The following is a 25,754-nucleotide window of genomic DNA, read 5'->3' on the forward strand; positions in this document are numbered from 1 at the left end:
ATAATTTTTCCTGTGACACAGTTTTGTACTACATAACTAAAACTGCAAGAAATATGAGGCTTTAAATAATTTGTTTTATACTTCTGTCACTATCTCAGAAGAGAGTGAGCTGTAGACTCTAAATATAACTTGGAATTGATACATGGAAATTTATAATGTAGTGTTTAATCATGAAATGATAGTAAGATTATCTTACCAGACTGTTTACGAATTTGGGATGGGGACAATCTCTTAACTTTCTGGAGAGGGATGAGGTAGTAGCTGTTTGGAGGTTCCCCTTATTGCTTTATTGAGGCTTGAATGGCTTCTCTGTAATTTGCTCAATAAGACACTCCAACAAGGAGATACAGATGGGAGAAGGAACATGAAACAAAGCCACGATGGAATCTAGTCCTATTGAAGTCAGTAACAAGATTACCATTTTCTTTCAGAGGGTCAGGATTTTGACCTCTGTTTGAATGTTCTTCAGGAAAGCTAGTTTCATAAGTGAAAGCTGCTGGCAGGGTGCATTTCAGCCCTGAAATGGTTATTAGCATGTGTTTCTCAATGGGTCAGCCAAAAGTGTCCTGTTTGTTTATCTGAAGCAGACATGCTTTCCTATAAGAGAGGAGGACAGGGCTAATGAAGAAAGAGCTGACCGTATCACTAACACAGACAGCAGTACATGTCAAGAGAAAACTGTTTAAGCTGCTGGCGTGGGAGTATTCATATTCCTTTAAGAATCCTTACAATTAAATTGGGAGTGGAACAGCATGTCCATATGCAAGTGTACATTTTAATTAGATTATTCTTTGCTGAAAGGGTATGCATGCTGTGTCCGTGCTTAGAAAGGGCCAGGGTTGCCAGACCAAATAGTAATGAGGATATGTTTCTGAATCCCTGCCTACAGCTAAAAGAGATTGGTTTTTTCACCTCTATGTTGTCCAACTTTCACTGCCTTTGAAAACTCAGGCCTAAAAGCCTAATTAACCTTTTGTTCTACTTTGGTTTTGCAGTCAAAAGTCTACATAGGCTTCAGAAACTAAGGAATATTAGTGTGATTAATAACCAGATCATTATTTTTTTCCTTTCAAGTGAGTGAATTAATGTAATGAAGCATTCTTCTCTCCAATGTGTAAGTAGGACCACAAAGAACCATCTGTGGGTATGTTAATTCAAACAGTTTAGCATAATTACTATCAAGAAAGCTTTTTCCCTCCTCAGTAATTATCTTTTCAATGGGGTGATTTATTACATGTACACACATGGATGCCCTAAGGCTGTCATTAGAGCCAAAATACAGCTTATCAGTGTTGCAAGTTCTTTGTCAGAATCCACATGCTATGCTAATTTCTGGTTCCCTGCTTAGAGTTATACTTACTGTTTCCTTAGTCTGCTAGTGGTTTTCTTGGAAAACTGAAATAGAATGGAAAAAACAGCTGGTGAAAAGGTTGGATTCATTTTTCAGGAAACTTAACATATTGCCAACAGAGCACTTTAGAAATCTTATCTTGAAGAACTGGAAAAATACCTGAACACTTGTTGTTTTGCAATGAAGTAAGAAGTGCATGGAAGTTCTTGGAAAGCCCCTATATTCTTAAAATTAAATGTTTATGAACTTTCAGAAACTAGTACTTTTATGTTGATAGATCAAATTCTATAATCATGTGCTCTGGAGACTTGAAGCACTTTTCCCTTGGTTTCATCATGTTTTAAGATAAATTTTGAAGGTATATTCTTCCCTCCTACATTTGTCCCTAAAATAAAGTAATAAATTTGTTTTCTCTGCATGTTGTATATTTATTTCACTACTTTTAAATAATAAAAGAGCTTCCTTAATAAGAAATGCTGTTTAATGTTACTTAGTTACTAAGTCAACAACCATCTTTCAAAGACCTTCTTTCATGATGATCACAGTGAGAATTAAATATATCTCCAGAAATTGGGCTGGGTTGCTGTTTGGACACTGATTATGTGTTTGAGAAGTGTGGCTCTGCAAACTTTCATTCCAGTAAATTCCACGCAAAAGCACAAAACGAGTTGGACTGATTTCTTCTGCTGCTGTTCTCTTAGCTCACAGAAATCAGTGGGTCGTTTCTTAGAATAAGCAGCTGTTTTTTCTGTAATTTTAAAAAACATTGCAGTAGTTTAATTAACAATGAAACCTTGTTTTTTGTTTCTTTTACCTCTCATTCTCACTAATCCAAGTTATTATTGAAACAATCAACTATAATGGAGGCAGTAAAATCTGGATATTGTATTTTTCTTAGAGGATATTAATAGTGGTTAATGTACGTATAGCAGAAACAGTTGGAACAATATTTTCTGTGGTGTTAATCGGTAATTGATTGTAATTGGTTTTCATGAAGAGAATAAAAATTGATGCCTGCATATTGAGTCAATTTGGAGATCATTCAGTCAGATGGCACTCCCAGTGAAGCCTAACTTACCAGAATGTGTCAAATTTTCACAATTGACATATTGGCATAAATTATATATTCCAGTCTAAATTTGCAGTATGATTTATTATGCGTATTAAAGCACTTACAGTATGAAAACATCTATCAAGGCAGATATTACTAAATAACATTTGATGACTGACCTCTAGGATATTCTTAATTAAGATGTTGCCTAAATACTTTGGCAAATTCTAGTTAGTATATAATTGATCTAGAAGGCTTTCTTTGCTTAAATGCAGTGAAGTGTTCTAAGGGTGCGTGGGTCTTACTGAAAGAGAAGTCATTCTCTTTGCATCAGAAGGAGGTAAATATTTTCCACTTGGTTTTATTGCTTAGTAGTTTAAACAAAGTCAGTCAGTTTTTAATAAGCATAGAGATAGGATTTGAGAGCTAACTGTAGAAGTCCCCCTTCAGAAATTTATCTTTCCACAGTGCTTAGGCCTATGATCAGCTATTAAGATTGCTTGTGTCCTCCAGCACCAGACACTTGGGACAGAGGGGGTGAGATGGGCTGCAGTATTTTTCTAGCCACAAGTTTATTCTGAGTATTTCAGTGAAGTTACCAGGGCTGTGGTGGTCTGACTAGAAGTCCTTGCTTCTACAAGTTCCTGTTCTTGGTCCAAATTTTATAAGAATCTTCCAGATGTCATGACTGTCCTAGCTGAAAGCAGGTGCATATTTAGTTTTCATACCTTGTTATATGTTGTCTTAAAAATTGTGAAATTATATGTTGTTTTCCTCTAGTGCACGTAATGTCACTTTGAAAATCTGAATTGTTCATTGTTTTTTGAGTCATATTAATTCATGTAATCAAAAATCACCTGCCAAATTTGTAACATAGCAAACTCAGTGATACAAGTGAGATCTATGGTTTCAAAAGAGGAATTTTTTTTAAATTAATACTCAATCACTTAACATTCTTCAAACTTATTTATGAAAATTTTAAATGCCTTTTAGTTACTTCAACATAAAATAGTAATAAAATCAAACCCTGATCCCATTTTGGTAGTGGAACCTATAGTTTCAAAGCTATCAGTGCTCCTGGAAAGAAATTTGACTGCATTATTTACATCAATAGTAGCAATGGTTTCTTTCAAAAAACAAATTAAAGACTATTTTTGTTTGTATTTGCATTGTTCTAAATTCTTGCAGTAAACCCTGACCTTTCTGAATTCAGACTGCTTTTCTTGAGTAAGAATGTCTTCTCTAAAATGAATAGATAGATTTAAATAATGTAATATCAGAAGACTGCACAACACATTAATCAACATGTATGGTTGGTTGTAGAATTTTAAGATAATACTTAGATATGGTTAAAATTTCCAAGCTGTGATGATTTTGATGAGCATAAATTCAATGTGCTAAGCTGGGAAATGAAAGAATGAATTAAATTTTATAAGAGTGTTTCAAATTCCTGTGTGTCTGTGACCAAATATGGGCATTGCTCCCTATCTGAAAAGGGTAGGCAGTAGATTTGCTCAGTGTGTCCGAATGGCTTACTAGGCTGAAGGCAGAGAAGACAGCTTTACACCACCTCAGTGTTTCTGCATTAGGCCAGCTGGGCCTGGGTGGTCTGAGAAGCTGTTGTAATGGTTAACACAGCCAAAACACAGTGAACCTCTCTTACTCTTACAGCTGGAAGCTGCTGAAGGGAAACACTGCAGAGCTGATACTCCAACATCAGCTTTTGTGGGGTGCTCTGTGGCAGAGCAGTTCTCTGCTGATCAGTAGTCCTTCTGCACCACTTTGCTTGGCTGTAGCAGCCATCACCTTCAGGTTGTGTTGGCCTGTTAGTGGGTAGAACAGAAGCAGGCTGTGAAGCATTTCCATATTTGCTTGCTGAAGCATCTAGTAAGGTATTTCAGTAAAAGGGGAAATTAAAGGAGCTTTATGATGTAGTAAATAACTCGGCATGTTTTACAGTAACCAAGCAAAGCATATTCTTTCAACAGTAAGTGACAGGTACAGATGTCGTTTTAAGCAGGCACAGGAATTTTTCCTAGGATCTGATGTTTACACTTAGCATCGTTTGTTATTCTTGGATAAAGGATACTCAGTCTGCATTACAATGTCATTAATCCTGGAATAAAGCTGAAATTATTCACTTCCTGGATGTGATTGAATTAGGTATACCATTGCTCCAGGAAATGTGAGAGAAGTTGCCCGTAGGTTTCCAGTAAAGAACCAAAGTAATGTTGAACAGCAGCTAATGCAGTCACAAACACTGTTTTAATTTAATTTAAAAGCCAGTGTAGAATTGGAGAATGCAAGCAGAATACTGGAAGTTAAGACCTTCTGCAACATGTCCTCCCCTCCAGCACTGAGTTCTGTGCATTGTCATTCAGTTGAGAAAGATTCTACTGCATTCTACCTTTCTGCACATAAATACCTCTACATCAGCAAGAGGGAGACCTTCCATTGGGTGTGAAATTTAAGTACCTTAGAACAGAATTTGAAGTTTTGATTGATGCATTTCTTTTTCAGTCATTGTGATTCTCCAGTGTGCAGTGTATGTAAGAGAGCTGAACAAGTAAATCTGTACTTGAGGAAATACAGGTGGAGATGTTGAAAAATCACTGGAGGTTTTGATCTTTAACAGTAACAGATAAGGGTCAGGTTGTTTTTCAGAAGCTTTCTGCATTTTTTTATTTCTTCTGGAGTATTCAGTCCTTCTCTAAATCACAGTTATTAGAAGAAAATAGGTGTTATTAACTGTTGCCTGCACTTAGACTGAACGACATTTACTTTAGTATTGTGATACTCAGCCCGTGCAAGTGTCTATGTGTGGTCATGAGTAAAAACTTCATCTAATTATGTTAAATATATGTGGACCAAGATTCTGGTAAAATGCTTTGGGGTATTTCTAATGTGAAACCTTGATGGTTGCCTTACAGTGGACAAAAATCCAAATAAAATTTCTTTGTGAACATTGATAAAAAGTAAGCAGAAAAAAACTTGAACAAAGTAAATTTTCTTTTTGTTATCTGAGTTACTCATTCATTTCCATCTTCTATCTGCTAATAATGGATGTAAAGTTCTTTGAAGATTAATCTGCTTTTGGACTTAGTTAAGCTGTGTAATTGTCATGGTTTATAGCAAGTTCAATGTTACTGTGTGCTTACTTGTTTAAATGAACACCATCTTACGTTGTTCTCATTTTCCTCCCTTGCTTCTTTGGTTTTGAGAGTTAGTTTTTTGTTGACTTTTTTTTTTATGTCACAAAGATAGTACTGTGTTCGTAGTCCTACTCTCCACATGAGCAGATGGGCATTCAGTTAGAAAATGGCTGTTACAGCTTGCTTTTTTTCACCAGGAAATTCGGTGGCAGTGAGTCATTAACACATTGCGTTTTCTGAGAGTAGGCTGACCTGACACACAGAAGACCTATAAAAATGTGTGGGAAGGTATCAAACGCCAACTGTTGTTGTTAAGAGAGCCTGTTTTAAGTTCTCCTCTGTGGGAAGATTGTGGGATAGATTAGCAGCAGTTTGGTTACAGTGTCTGAGTTATTTGAAGCTGGGAGCACAGTGGTGGCTCTGGATAGTGTGGTGGTTGACCTCACCATATATCAAGCTTAGAAAAGGGTCTAGGAGGAGCTGAGGCATAGCAGACTTGTGAGAAATGAGACAACTCTTAAAAAGATAAATTTATTGAAAACAGAAAAATTGAAAAATTACAGAAATTAGAAAAATACAAAAATTTGGGATCCTATGGCTCAGTAGATGGTATGCCCCAGGAGCGCAGGGATTTGAGATCTTCTGGCTGAGACAGCAGTAGACCTCAGGTAGGGAAAAAGAACTTGCAGTGCTGGGTTGACTTTAAAAAAATTACTAAAAGCCCCTTAAAAGGGGTAAGGCTTTGAATGCCCCAGCACCGACGTCTCCCACAGCAGGTCTGGAGAGAGCAAGAGGGGAAAAGAGACCCTGCCTCTCCGCTTCGTCCTTTTTATAGTTTTTGCTCCGCCCCCAGTCTGCCCACAGCCCACCCCTTCGGTTTAAAGTGATTGGTGCTTTCCCTTTGATAGATCATCTCTGTCCACTAATGGCTCATCATTATCGGGGGGGGGGGGGGGGGGGGGGGGTATCAGTTTGAGATAAGGGAATACAATGGCATCATTAAAATTCAGGTATTCAGGTTGCCATGGAGCTTGCCTGCAGAGTAATGGCTTTGTGGCTAAAAATAGCTGCTGGCTATTAAGACTGGGTGGGGTTTTGGCCTTGGAATCAGAATGCAAGTCCAACACATCTCAAAACACTTGTAAAAGTATACAGTAAACACAGGAAAGGCAACTCTTATGGTGTATAGGTGGTTTGAAGTTTGAGAAGGGGCAAGTTAGTGATTTTTAACTGGGAAAATTTTAACTGGGAAGGGTGCAACTCTCTTAATAAACTACTTTAAACAATTGAAAACACCGATAATGGAACTGGATTTTTGTACCTGGGCTGATGGGTTAATTGTAACATTCAATTTAAAAATAATTAACTCAAATTTAATTAATTAAAGCACTTAAAATGCAAAGACCAAGCACAAATAGGGATTTCATGTATGACAGACTCATCTGTACAGTGCTGCAGCATCACTGTTAAGACCCTGGTTGTGGCAAAGCTTCTGTGTATTTGGATGAACTTGTGAGAGCAGAGTTACCAATGGGGCCGCTGGGATGGTGTCTTGGGGTGACTTGATGTTGTATTCCCTATCGCTGCACTATGCCCAGAAATTAGTATATATACCTTTCTATGCCTTTAAACTGAGCCTGAGAGGGGAGAGAGGAAAGTGTACTTTTTCAAAGCAGTTTGTTTTCATGTTCCAAGGACACAGAGATAAAACCGGTCTGCTTCTGCAGCGGTGGGAGCGGGAGGAAGCAGCTTGCTTTCCAGCCAGTTTTTGGCTTTCTTTTTCTCTGGAGAGGCAGAGACAGAGAGTTGAACTTTTGTTTTCCTGGGACTTGGTTTTTTTCCCTTTTTTCTCTGCTGGACTGTTTCAACATCAGAATACATCGGGAAGAATTTCCACCGAGGCCTTGACCCTGTAGGTGGGCCCACCACCCCGTCCCAGCTCCAAGGAGGGAGAGAGAGAGACTACTGAAGGACTCTGAAATTTTCCCAGGTTTTCTCTCTACAGCAAGAGGTTTCATTATTTAGCATTAGTATCTTTTTTCCTGTGTATTTGTTAAATAAATAGTTGTTATCTCTTTCACTTTCCTTCGAGGAAAAAGTTTTTTTTCCCGAACCTGGTGCGGGAGGGGTGGTTTGTAACCTGCCTTCTCTCAGAGAATGTATTCCTAAATTTGGCCAAACTGGCACAGATGGCATGTGGCTTCCACTGCCATCTCAATAGATCGTGAGTCAAACTTTCATGGAGATGGACTATCACATCTAGGGGTACAGTATACCAAGGACCAGTTCCACGTATTTGGTGTGTATAATACTAAAGGGTAAAAGCAAGGGTCAGGCTGTCAGTCAGTGCAGAACTGACAGTGCTTCTTTCATGCCAGTGGGGTTATACCCATTTACTACCACTGAGAAAGGGTCAAGTCATTCATATTATCAAACACCAACTATTAAAAAATTAATGCTTTATTTACCAGTTCTGTAAAAATTATAAATAACAGTGCTTACTGTGAGAGTTCTTGATGGAACCATGTGAGGTGCTATGTGCAATATCTCCTTGTTTAAATTCTCTTTTTTTCTGTATCACTAGCGCAGAGGCTTTTTACCAATGGAACTTCATTACTCTCGCTTTTCTCAAAAACTGAAATTCTGTATTGAATTGGTCTTTGGAAAGCTTTATTTTCATATGTGTGGTTTTGTAGTACGGCTACCTAGCCCCTTAGTATTTCCTCTGTGTAGATGAAGGCATTTGATCAAATTACTCCTCAAGTATGCCATCAGTTCATACTTGTACACAGGACATTATTCAGACATTTTTCTCTAGTTTTTACAGTGAAGCAAATGAATTCTTATTCCTATACTAATGTAACATTGAAATATTTTTATGTCCATATACAAGAAATAGAGGGCTAAAAAGAAAAAAAAAGTCTGCTAATCTTGAATTACATTTCCTTTCCAGCTGCCTGAAAAAGTTGATTCCAGGGCAATTTGCACAGCTGGGCAGGCTGGCAGGTGGTAGGAAACATTTTGGATAGGTGGCCTTTTACCACAGTCTGAAATGAAGTAGGTAGTAAATCTGGGAGGAATTTTTTTTTTGCTGCTCAAGTTGTTAAATAAACACTATTCTTACATGTACATATGTTTCTTTATAAAATTTGAGGGTTTGGGGGGTTTTTTTGATCAGCTTCTGTCTTGTTTCTGTGGAATCCCTAGACAAGCTTGTGTAATTCAGCATAGGGCATCAGCTCAGCAATTCTATGAGCTCATTGAGTAGACATGACCAGGAAAGGAGGCATTAAAATACACTATAATTAAGTCATGCTGAGGACACTGGAACATGCACAGTGAAGTTAACTTTAAAAATTGGACAAATTTAGCAAGAGGAACATCTGTATCAGGAACTCTAGAAGGAATGTTAGTTGGTATTTACATATACAAAAGCTGGTACTTAAATGTAGAAGTGCCCACATTAAATAGCAATAGCAGAGCTCATGTGAATGGGGGATTATGTTTTTAAATACAAGACATACAAGAACAGTTCATCTGTGAAGAGATTGAATACAGGGGCAGTAATGACAGCATCTGTGAATGATTCCTGTAGGATAGTTGAATGATTTGGAAAGAAGGATGACTGTGTATTCATGAATTATAGGAAGATCCTATGTATCCACAAATCAGCCACTCTAGTAAATGATGCCTTGGAACATTCATACTTTTAATATTCAAATAATAAAGTTTATCCATATATAGATTTTAAATATTCCTTAAAATGAAGGTGGATGCAAACAATGAGTAAAGGTATCATCTAATAAATGAAGAATGCATCATTAATCATTTTTAACACTGAAAATACAAATGCACTTATGTTAAGCTGTGTAATTACTTACCTTCGTTAAATACATGTAGAAGGGTAGAATTATCCTCCTAGATAGAAAGAAAAAGTGCCATCCATTTCATGCTAACATATAAGTAAATAGCAATGTGTTTTAATGGTTAGCAAACAAGAGACTTAGTCTTTCCTTGAAAATAAGAATTACAAAATCCAAGTCAAATTGCCATTTTTTAAAATAAGCAGTCCTCTTTGCTGATGTAAAACTTAAATGCTATTTTCACTAGACAAAGCATTTCTGTTAATTCTAATTCCAGAAAAAGTCACCAAAAAAGTGATATGTTATGTATGTTGCTTGGCAGATGTCTTCCATTTTCCTCCAGTGGTATAGGTTAATTTTGCTATAAAGAAAAATGTGTACTTAGAATTTGGAAAGGCAGAAATTTGTTTAAAAATGTCTGGCTATTACAATGTAGGGAGTAGAGAAATTATTTTCATTATGTGTATCGATTTCTCCTGTGTTTTTCCTCTTCCTCCAAAAACCGTATGTGGTTTTTACACGTAAGTGTGCATGTAATTTGTATTTGTGTAACTGTGTTGAGGATTTTCATTTTGAAATGAACCCATATATTGACATTTTTCCTGTACTCAGAGTAAAAGATCTCTTATTATTATTTCTGACACCAGAGACAATGCTTTATCAAAGCAAATAGAATCATTTTGTGGTTTAGCATTTGAAGACTGATCTGACAACCCAAATTGCCAACAGGTAGAAAATTCAATAGAGGGTTCTTGAGTGTTCCAGTATTTTCTTTGTATTAGCTTCTAGATATTGCAGAGTCCTTTTTTCCATCAGGTCCTAGTGGGGACTAATTTTAGAAAATGGAGCGTTAGTAATATGTCCTTTCCTCCCAACAACTGTACAACAGCACCACTATGTTTCTACTTAGAGATGTTTCAATAATGTCTTTAGTTTGCTAACTGTTAAGATTTAAGTTCATTTCTTTAATACACACAAATCATAATGGTATTGAAATAGTGATAAACTTCCCTCTGGGACCAGTTGGAACTGTGTAGGTGCCTTCGATCATATTTTGAGATTGAGGGTAAAAGAAAGAAGCTAGTCTGATGAAAAAACATAAGAAACTGGTAAAATTCAAGTGCATGCATAAAAGTCTGGCTTAATAAATATTCTGTATTGATGCAATCCTTAAATAAGATTCTCCTGTTCTTATATGGGATGTCATCCCGCTTAAACATTGGATGGGACAAATGTAGACTGCTGTACAAAACTATTTCGGCTGGTTTTTCTGCTCTTATACCATTCTCCTTTTTAAATAGTCCACTCCCTCTGAGGTCAGAAAGTCATGTAGTCTGGGAATTTCACTTGAAAATTCCTTTGAGGCAGAGCTGATCCTTTGTAATTCGTGTGGTTTCCATCACATTTCATCCAAAGTTCTAGGATATAAATTACTACTCTTTGTCACATGTAGCTAAGTGCATAGAAGTGAACTTTATCCAGGTGGTGTCAAGATACTATATTAGGTATAGCACTGGAAGAGCTGAGGGATAAGCTCAACACTGAGTATTTGGAAAAAAATGTGGCTGATATGGCAACTGCCAGAGTCTGCTGTACTGTGCACTTTTGTGTCATGGGACAGGTAGCCAAACTTATGAAGAAAAATGAAGAAGGAATCTTTCTGTAGGTTTCCAAATGCAAACTTCAGTACATCTGTTATATTTTGTATATTCAACCTCTTACCCTCAGTGATGGCGTTGCATTAGGAAGCAACATACAATGAGGTCAAATAAAATTAGGTTGGTTTTATAAAAGCCAAAAGGAAAGATAATAAATATTGTATATTTTAGATAAATTATCACTAATACCTGATTTTCCAAGAGCTAGCTGGAATTTCTGACTTCCATGTGAAGTTTGTTTACTCAGCAAGGTAGGTGTTTTTTCCTAGCCTTAAGGATAGAGAGGGAAAGTCTTACGGAAAAATAATACCCATAAATATTTTAAAGTAGATTTATTTCAATGTACTTGCTCCATTTTTCTGAAAGAGGACACTTCACAATTTATGACAGATAATTATGGATTAGACAGTTTTTTAATTTTTATTTTTGTTACTGTTTTAAGGTTTGGATTATCAGTGCAAACTATGTTGTTGCTGTCCCGTGAAACAAAAAACTAGTTTGGCTGGCATAGTTACAGATGGTCTCCAGATGATTGTTAAACAGGTTCTGTTTTTAAGAGTAAGTGAACTACAGATGCAACCATGAGGGTGATATAGACCTGAGACCCAATGCTTGGGGCATGGGAGGATGATTCAGTCAGACCGTGAAAGCAACACTTGCACAGGTGGCCTCGTAACAGCAAGCTTTATCAAAGCAGTTCACAGAATCACAGAACACGCTGAGTTGGAAGGGACATACAAGTTGTGTTGCCATAGCTGCAATTCTTTTCATGTCAGGTGTGTTCTGTGCTCCCTGCAGCATATTCTTGCCATCAGGTTCTTTGGGCTACAGAGGATATTTTTGCATTGTGCTGCTTTCAGCGTAATGAACCGTTGAGCACTATTAAACATAAATACTAATAAAAACTGTATTAAATGTGGCAAGCAGCGTTCCACCCCCTGTAAAATATTCATTGGTTAAAACTTGTCTCTGTGAATGTTCTCGTGAGCTGTGTTGAACTGTGCAAGCAATCTAGTCAGGAGAAGAGGGATTGAGAAGCCAGTCAAAGTGTATTTGTTTTTCTAATTCAGAGTACTTGAGAATGATGTATAAATGTAATTTTGTTTCTATTATGTTCTCAACAGTGTTTTAAAAGGTTATAAATCAAATGTTAATATGGGGAAAAGTGTTGATTTGAGTGTTAACTTGTAACAGTTCTCCTTCATATTTTAAAAAAAAGTGAGAACTTCTGAAGAAAGAAGTATTAATACATGTTTCAGCATCTGATTGTTTTCAATTTTCCCACAGATATCAATGAGTGTCAGTTACAGGGAGTATGCCCTAATGGTGAGTGCTTGAATACCATGGGCAGCTACAGATGTACCTGCAAAATGGGATTTGTGCCAGATCCTACCCTCTCAAGATGCATACGTAAGTAATACTGCTAATTAAAGTACCAAGTTAGATAGTTAATTTCAGATGAAGATTTATTTGATTGGGCCCAACTATTCTAATCTGTCACCTTTTTTTTTTTTTTTTTTTTTTTGTCTCCAACTCATATTCTCAGTTTATTCACTCTATTTAGTCAGTCTCAGTGCTCATGCCTCTTTTCTGTTTCTTTGTCCCAGAAAGCTTGGTCTCCACCAGTGGCTACCCAGGATCCTTGCCAACTTTTCCTGATTTTCTTGTTTTCTTGTCACCAAATCTTCAACACCATATCCAGCCTCCACATATACTCAGTCCTTTTCAGTATCCTGGAGTTTCCTTTTTTTTTTTTTGCTCCTCTCTCTGCTAATTTCCCAGCCAAAATTATCTTTGTGTCCTGCTCTCCCCTTTTTCACCTCTGCAGCTTTGATCTGGATAGTCCATTAATAAACATTTAACCCAGTATGGTCTTTAGCACATTTTCCTTCCCATTAAGAAGAATTCAAATTTAAGAAAGAATTAGGGGCAAGAAAAAACTGTGAATGACATGAATGCAAATATTTCCCTCTATTAGTTAGCTTTTACTTTGGTTGCGATCACTTACCTCTGCAAGAAGAGAAGAGAGTGTAAAGAACAACTAAATTTTTCACTTTATATTTTTTTTGTGAAGAATATGTACAACTGAAAAATATCTATAATCCTCAGTTCTTTCTCTGAGCTATCTTTACATTTATCAAATATAGTCTCAAGTCATAGGTGAGTCCTTTTTTTTTTTCCCAGCGTAACAATTTTATGGTACTAGTTAATGACACTTAATTACTGAGAAAGTTTCTCAGCAGTTTGAAGAACTTCATACTGCTTTTCAGTTGAACACCAGAAGAGAGGAGTTGGTTGTTGTGTTTTGGTTTTGCTTTTACATGTCATGTTGAAAATCAGGTAGTCTTTGTATTTTTTGAGTTATGTGAACATGTTACCCAGAACTGTTAAATGTATCTTAATGTGTATGCATAAATTAGAAAGCTGGATGGGTCTTAGCTTTCTGTTACCTCATATTAATCATAGCTTATGGCCTTTGGCTCTTCCACATTAAAACTAAGCATGTCAAAATGCGAATATGTAGTTGTCTCTTACATTAAAAAAAAGTGTCATGTATGGTACTTAATGCTTTTGCAGTCTTACTGACATAGCCTGCTTATAGATGGATGTTCCATTGGCTTTGTAGCTTGACACAACTGTGTAGTGCCAGTGACTGATCTTCAGCTGCTGTGTACAAGTGAGAGAGATGATTCTCACTCTTCATTGTGGCAGCATGGCAACTGCTGGTTTTGAATTTACTTTTGTTGTTGTTGTTGTTTTTCTTTTAAATACTTCTTATCCTTGGTCTAGGGTAAGTTGGAATTCAGGAGTGTCGATGCAAAATAAGATTTTTTTAAATGTTGTGATTCTCATCTGAGATAGGTGTTTGAAATAAAACTTCTGCAGACAGAATATTAATCCATTTAAGTGATGTTGGAAATCTAGGGCTGTTTCGCTGTTTCGCTTTTCCTGTGAACAGTACCATCCTCTCTTCCACTTTCATTGCAGCTGATAACCCTGTAGCTGAAGAGAAAGGACCCTGCTACCGGTTTGTTAGTGCAGGAAAGCAATGCATGCATCCTCTTTCTGTTCAGCTCAGCAAGCAGCTTTGCTGTTGCAGTGTTGGCAAAGCCTGGGGCCCACACTGTGAGAAGTGTCCACTCCCAGGAACAGGTAAGAACTTCCCACTAAAAATACAAGCTCTTGCCCCCATCCCCCTAAATTTTTTATGCATGTTTTCAAAAAAAAAAAAAAAACAACAAACCAACCACCAGAGTACATACTATAGATACAGGAAAAGTAACCCAAAATTTATTTAATACTCTTCAGTTGTTAAAGGCTCTGGTGAAAGGATGGCAGCTTTTGAGAATTTGGTTACAGAACAACATGGAATATAGTTTGTATTACAGTTAGTAGGATATGCATGGTAATTTCTCTGCCTTCTCACCTTCCTTCATATCTTTACCATCCATTTTGAGGAATGTGCTGAAGAGAGAATTCTTAGCAATAAACTAGTAGTTAAACTTTTCATGCCATTTTTCACTTAAACAATTCCTTACTTGATGCATAAAGCTCTCATGTATTATCAGTGTTCCATTGGAGTTCTGCTGTTATTTAAATATATAAGGACTTCAAAAATATCAGCTTGTTTGGTCACCACTCTCACTTTGGCTGGTTATAGATTAAGACACCAAAAATTATAGATACTGATCACTGTTTTCAAGTACTTTTTATTCCCTGATGTTGCTTAAAACTTAAATGCCTATGGAATCTTCAGGCAAAATCAATTTAATGTTCTCTTTGTTTCCAAATGTAAGGTCAAATTAATCTGTTTTAGAAGCATCATTGCTTGTTGTAATATACATGGTGTCCAGTCTGTTGAGTATTTGTAGTGACAATGCATTGTGCTTACTTGAAGCTGCTGCTGCAGATGTCACTGTCATGATGCAGGTCATGTATTTCTCTGAAATATTTTATAAAGATTTACATTTTCAAACCAGCTGGCTGCTTTGGGAAATCCACAGCTGGTATCAGAGACATGATGAGAGCAGCAGATTCCTTAAGTTGGACTTAAAGAAGTGAAAGTGACCAACAGTTTTGAGCATTTCAATGGATTTTTAAAGCCACTGTTTCCTGCAAGACCATTGGGTCACTAGATCATTGATCAAGATTTTAAAACTCCAGTTCACTTTTGGATAAATAACATTTCCATGGCTTTTTAATGGAGAAAAGATACATTCTCATGAGATGACTTGCAATTTAAGTGCAGGTGTTTTACATCTGTGAGAATATTGCATGAGGCTTTATGCCTAATAGTGTGTATGCTGGAGCACAGAATACATCCTTATGTTGACTGCTATCTGGTCACAAAAAATATATCAAGTATCATATGGAATTGGTTGCTTTAGTGATTTTTTTTCTTAATGAAAAGGCTTCAGAGAGAAAGTCTGTGAGTTAAAAATTCTGATGAGCTTTTCTCATTTAATGACTACTTGCATGATTTAAAAACATGTTCCTTTCTGTAACAGGTTAAATTCATAATGTTTCAGAGTTTTCTATGAAAAATGTGTGAAAGTGGGATACTCCAGAATGGGGTAATGTATTTACTGCAGCATCCCATGTTAGTATAAAAGTCATTGAAGTAAAAAGCTTATTAAATATTTGTAGAAAGTAAACCATCTCCTAAAGAAACACTGATAGAGCAGATTTGTATGCCCAGGTGTTGAGAGCTCTTATCAGAGCTGTGGTAGAGTAAGACTCACATTTCTACCTTTCATTTGAGAGAATACAACCTGAAGCGAGATTTCCTGCATCCTAAGTATGCATCTGAAGGGACAGACATCAAATTTTCTATCTTACTCCTTTGACCAGAATTCCCACCCTCATTTGGCTGTTTTATAACAAGTTTTGATATCAGATATTCCAGCAAAAAGTGTTTCATTATCCTGAATCCACTCAATTTAATTAGTTTGACTCTTCATATTTTCAAAGACATCATTAAAACACATTGTGCAATTAATGCATGCTGTGATTTAATGTATAATTTAACTCATCTGTGGAGTGCTTTTAGCTAGTACTTTGTGCTTTTATTTTAGATGCTAATTCATTTTAAAACCCTGATGTGTTCAAAGCAGAATTTGTGAACTTAGCAATGCCCCACTTGGCACACCCCTTAGGCCTCTGTAAGAATTCCCACATGGGAGACTAAATTTATTTCACCCCAACATGGCTTTACCTAGAGCAATAAGGACAAAGAAACACTGCTCCCTCAAGACTCCTGAAAGTCTTCCTGACCCTGACAGGAGCATGAGTATTCTCTTTGGTGGGGAGGAAGACTGATTTGTATTTCTTTCTCATTTTACTCTTCCAGCAGAACTGCAAACCATGATGCTTTTATAGATCACCTGTAGAGATCAGAGCAAGTGCTGTTGCCTTTCATTAATTTTTTCTGTAGCAGCTTTATAAATGAGATTATTTCCCCTCTCTTCCAGTAGTGATTTGGCTTTTTATGATCCTCATCTTGTATTTAGCCAGCCTTTTTCAATTCAGTGGAATTTGGATCTGGACTGGTATGAGGCCTCTGATGTAGTCAGGTGGGATCCTGTGGATCAGTGTTGTTACTGGTTGGTAGTGTTGTGCTCCTCTAGTACAGGGCTGGTGAGCTTTTTTTCTTTGATTTCTACAAAAAAGAGAATGATAGGAACAGTGGTCTTCATTCATTATGCAGTATAGATGATGAAGACAATTTGCATATTTAAATAAATACTTAGAAAGGATATACTGTTTGAAGGGAATTAATTTTAAGAAATATCTTGATATAATGACAGATAATCATAACTGAAGAAAAATGGTAAACTGGAGGGGAAGCCTCCTGGGAAAAACAGCCAGAACATGCTTTTGGGAGAATGCTCAGTCATATTAGCATGCAATGCATAGCTTCTCTTTAAGAAGTTTTTTGTTAAAATGTATATACAGTATGAGATTAAATTTCTTAGTGGTAGTCATTATATTTTCCACTATGTCAACATATTGCACTTTTAGACTCCTAAAAGGAATATTTTCCCATCCCAAATCTAGCTGCTTTTAAGGAAATCTGCCCTGGTGGAATGGGTTATACGGTTTCTGGCCCTCACAGAAACAAGCTATATCATCACCCTGCAGTTAGAGTACAGCCACCTGTCATTGGCAAGACCCCGATTACTCAACCTGTTGCTAAAGGTACTTCTCCTCCACCTCTCCCAGCAAAGGAAGAGCCAGTGGAGGCACTGACCTTCTCACAGAAAAGTGAGACTGAGATGGCTGTACAAGAAGGTGAGAGTGGGAAAATTTAGTCTTTGTCTATTTCTGTGCATGTGTCTTCCATGGTTTGTGTCTTTGCGAGGCAGCTGCGGACAGTGCAGGGCCCAGAGGCGTCACTCCCCACAGCAGAGCGTCCGTGTTGCCAAGGGGATTGCTTCACGTGATTCACTTCTCACATGTTGGGTGGAGGTCCTACCAGATGCTGAGACCATGGAAGGAGAATCAGACTGCTTTAAACTCAATAATTTTTATGATCAGAAAATAGTACATATTTGTTGTAAGACTTAAAAAAAATTATCAATCAAATATATATATTTATGAATTCTAAAAAGGAAAGCTGCAATGGAAAATAAAACCTTATATTAAATTCCTACCATGCCTTCCCAGAAAAAAAGTCATATTTGTGGAGGAAAAAATCCCAAACCACTCTTGCTTGTCTAAAGAAAAGACAAATTTTAAAACTTGATGGTTTGGGTTTTTTTACAATAAATCCTTGAAAATTTGTTAGTGGTAGGTTATATATCCTTATGATATTAATTTACCTTTAAAATATTTACAAATGTTGATATTCCTTGTAAGGAATCAAAAAGGTTTCATCAGTGAGTTAGTAACCTGTGAGTTTGTCAAATTGTTTCTGAGGAAGCAGGTAAACAATTGAGAAACCTACAAGGCAGCTGCATACTGAATAAAGAAACATTATTAGACAGTGTGTAGAATCTTGATCTGGTTTCAGGTTAGTTTTTACACTTGCTTCAGGAACATTATTTCAGGTTTGCACTATTTTGGAATGAGGTTTGAGCCTGAATTTTTTGTGTCATGGCAACAACAACTTTCAAATGTGATAAAATATATAATAAAATGTTTTGTGAAAACTGATTAATTCTCTTTTTTCTTTCTGGTTTTAGTGGCAACAGCAGCTCCTGATCAGGTAAAACATGATGTAATTTATCTGGGAATTAGAATGCAGACCATGTGTACAAGATGGGAAAAAGATAACTGAAAGGATTTAGAATTTATAATGAACAAACAAGTCTGTGGACTACTGTTCAAACCATGAGGCAAAAAGAACTTGTGCTGTTGTTATATACAACAACAGGCAGGTAGTGAGGTACAAGAAAGAGATTACTTTAACCTGTCTTAGAGGCATTTGTTGGAGGTTCTGGTATATATTGCTCTATCCCATTCTGGAGATTGTGTTTTAAAGAGGATACTGAAAAATGCAGAGGGTATGAAGAAGAGACACAGATACTGACAGCTAGAGAAAATAAATCTGAGAGAAACATTATGAAGCTTTGAGAAGCATTTGTGACACCTGCTTATGAGACTAGTATTAGTGCCTAAGTTAATTTCATTGTTTGTTTAGGATATCTTTTATTCGTTGGAGAAGAGCAAGTGCGTATCTGTGTGAAGTCCCCCATTCTGGAGGTTTCAGGTTCTCTGTGCTGAAGATAATGGGATTTATTGTGAATAACTGCAGCTGTACTCCATTTCATTTTCCTAAGGATGTACAAGCATCTAACATTTCTATGAAAATAAGATGATGGGTTCAATAGCTAAGAAGGACTCTTTCACAGTGGTCAGAGACCTAGATGAGATTGTATACTTTTGTGTGATACTGAACTGCATTTAAATGCTATTTGTAAGCAATTAAAGACCAGAGAATGGGAGAATTATGGAGGGACAAAGCCAAAGATAAAATTAGAAGCTCCAGGAAAAGACTGCTTCAAGTAAAATCAATGTTAAATTGTTTGCCATTGTGGAAACATAGTATTCCATGTTCATTCAGGTTTAAATTGGTGGTGATTAATGGTCTGCTATCAAAAGCCATTCGTGAGAATTTTATCAGTGTGTCAAGCCAGGAGTTTGTGGGTAGCTATGAATTAAGGCAATGTTTTCAGAATGTTATTTTTTTTATCATTCTTCTAGGAATTAGCTTCCATTGATCAAGAAAAGCAGCCTTATCTAGAGCCTGGGCAGCCTCAGCTTTCTCCTGGAATTTCAACAATTAACCTGCATCCAAAGTTTCCAGGTAACTTATTTTGGCTTTTCTTTCAATGTGAGAGAGTGCTTACAATTCTTAAAAGAACAGGAAAGTAACAATTCTAACAGAGGTTAATGAAAAAATGATTGGAGCTTCAGAAGCAACTTCTCCATGATCAAAAAAAAATAATGGAAGCAGAAGTGGGAGGAATTGAGAGGTTGGCATTGGCTTGGTGACTTGTTGAGGAGATAAAGACATATTTTAAGAAAAAGTGGTATCTTGGATTATGTGCTTGAGAATTTTAATGTCAGCAGAGGTGAAGCCTTGTACTCTTGTCAAGAGCAAACTGTGCTTGGGTGACTCCTTGTAGATTTATGCATAACTTTTGCTGAAAAAATTTTACAACTGTGTTTGCTTCCTTTAGTTCAGTGTTTTTTTCACAAGCACTAGAATGATGAAAACTCCAATTATACTGATTTTTTTCTACTCTACGTCAAAGCAGAATAAACTAATTAAATTTTCCTTGGTGCCTGACTTATTCAGTATCATGTGTGAATGCTTTAAGGGCTGGGGTTTTTTGAATGCTTTAAGGTGGTTTTTTTGGATGTGATTGATTTCCATTCCATGTCGCACAGTAGTGATTGAGAAAACATCCCCTCCTTTGCCTGTTGAAGTGGCTCCTGAAGTCTCTACTTCAAGTGCAAGTCAAGTTATTGCACCTACTCAAGTTACAGGTATTATACTTCTTTTTTTAGAACTACAATAAATTAAGAAATGACTGAGTTCTTGACGCTGTTGTTCCAAGCTGTTGCTGAATTACCGCAGTGAAGAAAACATGGTTGTAGAACAGAAGGAATACTGTAGAGAGAGAAAGTACAGAACAGCACAGCAATGAGGCTACTGCCAAGAGAGCCAGGACCAGGTCCTTCCAGGATGTACCTGCCATTTTTGTGCCCACGAAAAAAGGATAGAATATAAAATTAATAATTCCATCTCAGATTCAGTTCTGGACTTTCTTTGCAGATCTGCGAGGAAAGTCTAGAACTGAAAACTTCTTGGATACAAGTCAGGTTGTTAGACAGTCTACGTGTGTATTCGTGAAGTATACATGAACATATTCATTGAGGGATGTAGACTTCCTGAGATGTAGATCAGAATGTTCTACAAAAAGCAGGTGAGAAGTTACTGTAAGATCTATTTTGAAATGTTCTTTTGATGTTTGTGTTTCGTCCTTTTTTGATGTGTTAAAGTATTCTCATCTACATCTATGTGTCAAGAAGTGAAAATAACAGAAATGCAAGTAATGCACCTGTCAGCTGAAATTTGCCTAAATGACAGCTGTGTCCAAAAGACATGAAAATTTCTTTTGCTGTGCATTTACAAACAAAAAGGTGAACGTAGTATATTTAGTACATGAGAGCATTACACTGTCTCATTGGTTAGAATGAACCAGAATGAACACAGACTTTGAAGTGCTTGCAATATCCTAGTAAATCATGTAAGATGCATTCTTTTATTTGGTAGAGATATTTAGGCCTACAAAGAGGTTTCCATTCAGAGGGAGAAATTTCACATACTTTAATAAAAAATAAACTCTTCAAAATGGTTTTCCTTCATGCAGGAATGGATTTTTGAGTTGATGCAATGCACACAGGGTCTAAATCACCCAGTTGTTTGTACAATTCTGTCTGCAGTTAAATTCTCCTGAATGTACTGTGAGAGTAGAGAAAGTATCCTGTCCTTCTGTGAGCATTCAACTGCTTCCTTTGGTATGCTGTAGTTACAGTTCACCAATCCCATAGGAAGGTGTGTCTAGTGGTGATCATCAAACTAGAACTTGGAAGTAAGCTCTTCTGTGACTGTGCCCCTTCTGCCAGCCAGCTCCCAGCTTCCTTACAGGCAGACAAAGTTACCCTGCTGGGAACTCACATCAGTTAGTAAAAAGAAAATGGTCGTTTTCCATGTTCTGTTTTTTATTTCCTCTGGAAAATTAGTATAACTAGAAATTGCTGTGTACTATAAATCAATATGTTGTTCAGATATTTAAGAGATAGTAAAGTACAAGTGCAGTAAGATTTGTAGGACAAAATCCTGAACGTGATTTAAAAAACTGAATGCAGTTCAAGTTGAGAAGTTTTTGAGTGCCTTATTTCTGTACCTTAAGATTTAGTTAAATTTAAATGTGACCTGTTTCTAAGTGATCCAGATAAATAGTTCTTCTTTACAAATAGTTTTTTCTTTTTCAGGAATTACAATTCCATACTGCAGCGTAACCTTAGTTTGTTGCAACTGGACACAGTCATTAGCATTTCTGCAGTAACACATATAGTTCAGGAATTTCTAAAACTACTGTAAGGTTTCAGCCTCCAATGCTGCCCGTGTCTGAATCTCCTTATCTTACAAAATACATCCAAGCCATTAATAGATGAGTATTCTGTAAATCAGAATACCCACTGTAATCAGAAACTCACACAGTTATTTTCTTAATGTGCAATGCAAAGGTTGAGCCATATTTTTTTTTTTTATTCTATATTATCTTCATTTCACTTTAAATTTTATGTACTGATTTATAGATCTTGGATGGGACATAAGGTTATGTCACTAGGAAGAGCCTAGATGGTTTCTAGATTCTTCCAGATAAGGTATCCATTACAGAAACTCAGGAGTCACAAACTTGATTTCCACTTGTTTTCAGGCCTGAGCTTTCTACTTGGATTACAGAATACTGTGCACTTACTGGACTATGTGAGAGAGTTTAACCTCAAATTTCTTTTTGTTTGCTTAGAAATCAACGAATGTACAGTTAATCCTGATATCTGTGGAGCAGGACACTGTGTTAATTTGCCTGTGGGATACACTTGCATCTGCTACGAGGGGTACAAACTTAATGATCAGCAGACGAAGTGCACTGGTATGAAACAATGCTTTCAAAAATCTGAAATAACCATGCTATGAAATTCTTGAAATGTAGAATCTGGTTAGAGGAAATACCTAAAGAGCAGTCGAGAGTTCTTTCCTATGTTGAATCCTTCCAAACTACAAGCTAGTATTTTTATGCCAAATAAAATTTGCGAGGTAGTCTCTAATATAGCCTTTCAGCTGCCCTGAAATGAGTGTGAATTTAACTAAATGGAATGAAAGCCTTTCCCATTGTGATGTGAGAGAAAAAGTGATTAGACAGACCATCTTCTCTCAGCTGTATATCAGGTATCTAAAAGACTGCTAGGGAGAAATACATTTCTGTTTGGAAAAAGAATGAATTTGTTTCTCACAGTGATTTACCCAGCTACCAGCTCTGCAGCTGGACTAAGTCCAGGCATTTTTTTAGGTCATTCCTTTCAGCCTGCTACTGAAAAGAGAAAGTATATCATAAACAACTGAGAAGCACAGTAAGAGATCTGCAAAGCGAGGTCTTCATCCCCTTCTAAGCTAGTAAATTCTAGAACAGAGGCCTCTGTTGAACATGAGGCAGGGCACAGATGGGTTCTGCATGAGCCATTTCAGATTTGGAAGCAGCTGTATCGGTATCTTTTCTTCATTCAGAGCATACGGGTTCCTCGGTAACTTGGATCAGAAAGGGTGTATTGTGTCGACAGCTTATATGCTGTAAAACCTTCATGCCACCAAAGCTCAGCAGCTTCACGCTATAACACATGCTATCAGGTGCAACTACAGTATTCAAAAGTAAATCACACAACACAGCCAAGTGGCAATTTAGAATCCCTTTATTTCATCCAAATTTTATTAATGTTCCATGCTTGCAGCTTGTGCTCATGTTGCACGCAGTGTAGGGATTTGAAATGTAATCATGTCACGTTCTTCAGGCCAATGCAATATTCTTACAGTCTAAGCCAATAGGAGCATTTTTCTCCAACCAAAACTATTCAATGCATCTTTTTTGCATCTCTGAGAGAAAAAAGATACACCTTTTCAAATATTTAAAATAATCACAAGATCAGTCCTTTCAAATGTGTGGCATAGAATGCACAAAAAGAATCAAAACTAAATATGTTATTCTATAGTCTTATGTTTTCATTTCTTTTATAGATATCAATGAGTGTAATCAGGCACCACATCTCTGTTCCCTTGGACGCTGTGAAAATACAGAAGGAAGTTTCCTATGTATTTGCCAAGCTGGATTCATGGCCAGTGAAGATGGAACTGACTGCGTTGGTAATAACTAGTCTCCTTTCTAGAAAATAAGAAGATAAAAAAGCATATCTAAACCCTCCTAAATTCCCCTTTTCAGCTTTTTTTTCTCAATGTCAGTGGTACTGGACTGGTGTCTGGAAGTATATTTAACTGTCTCTCACCAGGTATTGTGGTGAGGAAAACACCTGAGTAGCTGGTATTCCTCTTCAAATGTTTGTTTGTTGAAAAACAAGAATTTTTTCAGTACCGTCCTTGTTTAGGAAAACTGCCATTTAGTAAAAACACCTGTTGTGTGAAATACAAATATTCAACACTCTTTCAATGAGTAGAAGCTGGAACAAACCATATTTTAAAATATAGCTGCAAACAGTCACAGACTTCACAAAGCAACACAAACAGCTTGAAGGGGCTGTGGTCCACCTTAGGTTAGTGCTGGCCTGGGCACTGCATACATGCAGCAACACATGTTTGCAGCCAGAGGGGTGCTCACAGGCCACCTTCCTATACCCTGGTTGTTTCTCAAACTCATTCTCTCTGTGCAGTGAGGTGGCTTGCAAACAGCTTCAAAAATCCAAACTTAGAGTTTCGTTAAAGCAGAGTTTTGAGGAGATGCAAGCATTCAGAAATACTTTGATGGTGAAGCAGCTTCTCTTCTCTTTGTCATCTGCAGATTTTGATGAATGTTCAAGACCTCATACTTGTGGAGAAGGCTTTTGTATAAACACTCTTGGCTCATACAGATGTGAATATTGTGACAGTGGATACCAAATGAACAGGAGAGGGGAATGTGGAGGTAGGTTTGGACTCTTCACAGTGGTGATGATGAAGTGAAGTCACCATTTATTGATAGCACAAAACCAGTGCCAAACTACTCCTGTTTGGAATGATTAACATCCCCTGCTATTCAAGAGAGGCTTAGCGCTGCAGCTTGAGCTGCAAAGGGACAAATCCCAGGGGGTGCAATCTTAAACAAGAAGCCTTTGCGAGTACTCTTCATCTTTGTCGTTATTTGGTGTCTGGAACGGCAATTCAATTCCTATTATTTAAACTTAAGATGATGCAAAGGAGTTTCCCCACTGTGTACAGAGCCATCTTGGGACAGCCATTTTATCATCTCTTGCCATGGAATCACTTAACTTCATTGTTAGTCCTTACCTGCATACCAAGTTCCTGTTAAAAAAAAGTTGTCCTTTTTCCTATATTATAAAAGGTAGCAAATGATAGGTTGCCTTTTCAGTATCTCTATCTAGCAGACATTTCATGCTGCAGGAGATCCTGGGACATGTGACCTTCAAAGCTTCACATTATTTTTTAATGTGATATTTTTCCCTTTTTTCCTGGTATTTTTTTCATTTTCAACTTGAATTGTGAAATAAAAACCACAAGAAATCATTTAATTTCAAATGATTCCTCTTCCATTTTTTGTATTTATTTAGCTGTTTCACAGACTCCACTCTTACAACTAGTCTTTGCAAATCTTCTCTGTGAGTAGGGAGTCTGTGATTCAGTTAGGCTAGAAATCAGGCCATTACAGTACATCAAATTTGTTATTAACTTGTATTTTAAATAGTGTGGTGGTAGTCCTCTATAATTTAACTTAACAATATGTAATTTCTGAAACCAAGTTTTTTGTTGAAAGTTATTTAAGGTTGCATAAGGGAAAAAACCTTCCTATACTAAATCCATCAAACCAAGGAAATTACACATTCAGGGCATCATTTCACCATGTCATTACACCTTCATAGCATGATCACCCTACCGACAGATTTCTGATTCCGCAAAAAACTTCCTTCCACCTCCTCCACAGTTCAGAGACAAAGGCAAGAGTCATCCAAGCTGCACACAACATTCACAGTTCACTTGCACTTCCTCACCCTATCTTCATTCTGCCTTCAAGCTATATTCACATAAGCTCTGTCATGGGCCTAGCTAGGGGAATGTAAAGAGTGCATATATGCTGTTGTAGTCTGTTGTTTATGTAGAACAGTGTTATAGTCATAGCTGAATATCATTGCATAGGATGAAGAATTCTTATAGAATCTTCTTGGGATTTGTTTTTAAGCTTTGCAGCATTTAGACTTTATTTTGACTGAAAATTTCTGTATGAAGTACATAATTCATGTTGTATGTTTTGAGGGCAGACACAATCCAGACAGGTCTGAGAAGAGATTACAGTAGAAATGGATTTTCTTGTAATTAAGAAAAAATCTCACAGCAGTTTCATGAGAAACTTCTGCAGGTCTGCATCGTAGCAGCTGAAGAAGCCT

At 36.9% G+C, this 25,754-nt stretch overlaps 1 protein-coding gene across 9 annotated transcripts in view; it reads left to right on the forward strand.

Annotated features, from left to right (window-relative positions):
• The window catches only part of LTBP1 (latent transforming growth factor beta binding protein 1), a 192,548-nt gene that overhangs the window by 109,162 nt on the left and 57,632 nt on the right, over positions 1-25,754 (forward strand). For 3 of the 9 annotated variants that reach the window (XM_042024999.1, XM_042025001.1, XM_042025004.1), the window contains exons 10-18: positions 12,363-12,485; positions 14,064-14,228; positions 17,133-17,366; positions 18,260-18,282; positions 19,281-19,383; positions 19,971-20,069; positions 22,121-22,246; positions 23,383-23,508; positions 24,158-24,280. In XM_042024999.1, the coding sequence (XP_041880933.1) occupies positions 12,363-12,485; positions 14,064-14,228; positions 17,133-17,366; positions 18,260-18,282; positions 19,281-19,383; positions 19,971-20,069; positions 22,121-22,246; positions 23,383-23,508; positions 24,158-24,280 (1,122 nt within the window). The remainder of the gene's footprint in view (positions 1-12,362; positions 12,486-14,063; positions 14,229-17,132; positions 17,367-18,259; positions 18,283-19,280; positions 19,384-19,970; positions 20,070-22,120; positions 22,247-23,382; positions 23,509-24,157; positions 24,281-25,754) is intronic. The other 6 variants (XM_042025000.1, XM_042025006.1, XM_042025003.1 and 3 more) reach the window with 4 other exon arrangements.

Source organism: Corvus kubaryi, unplaced genomic scaffold (genome assembly GCF_017639235.1).
Source record: "Corvus kubaryi isolate FWS band 111438036 unplaced genomic scaffold, C.kubaryi_AGA036_p1.0 37266, whole genome shotgun sequence".
In the NCBI taxonomy this organism is placed as follows: Eukaryota; Metazoa; Chordata; class Aves; order Passeriformes; family Corvidae; genus Corvus; species Corvus kubaryi.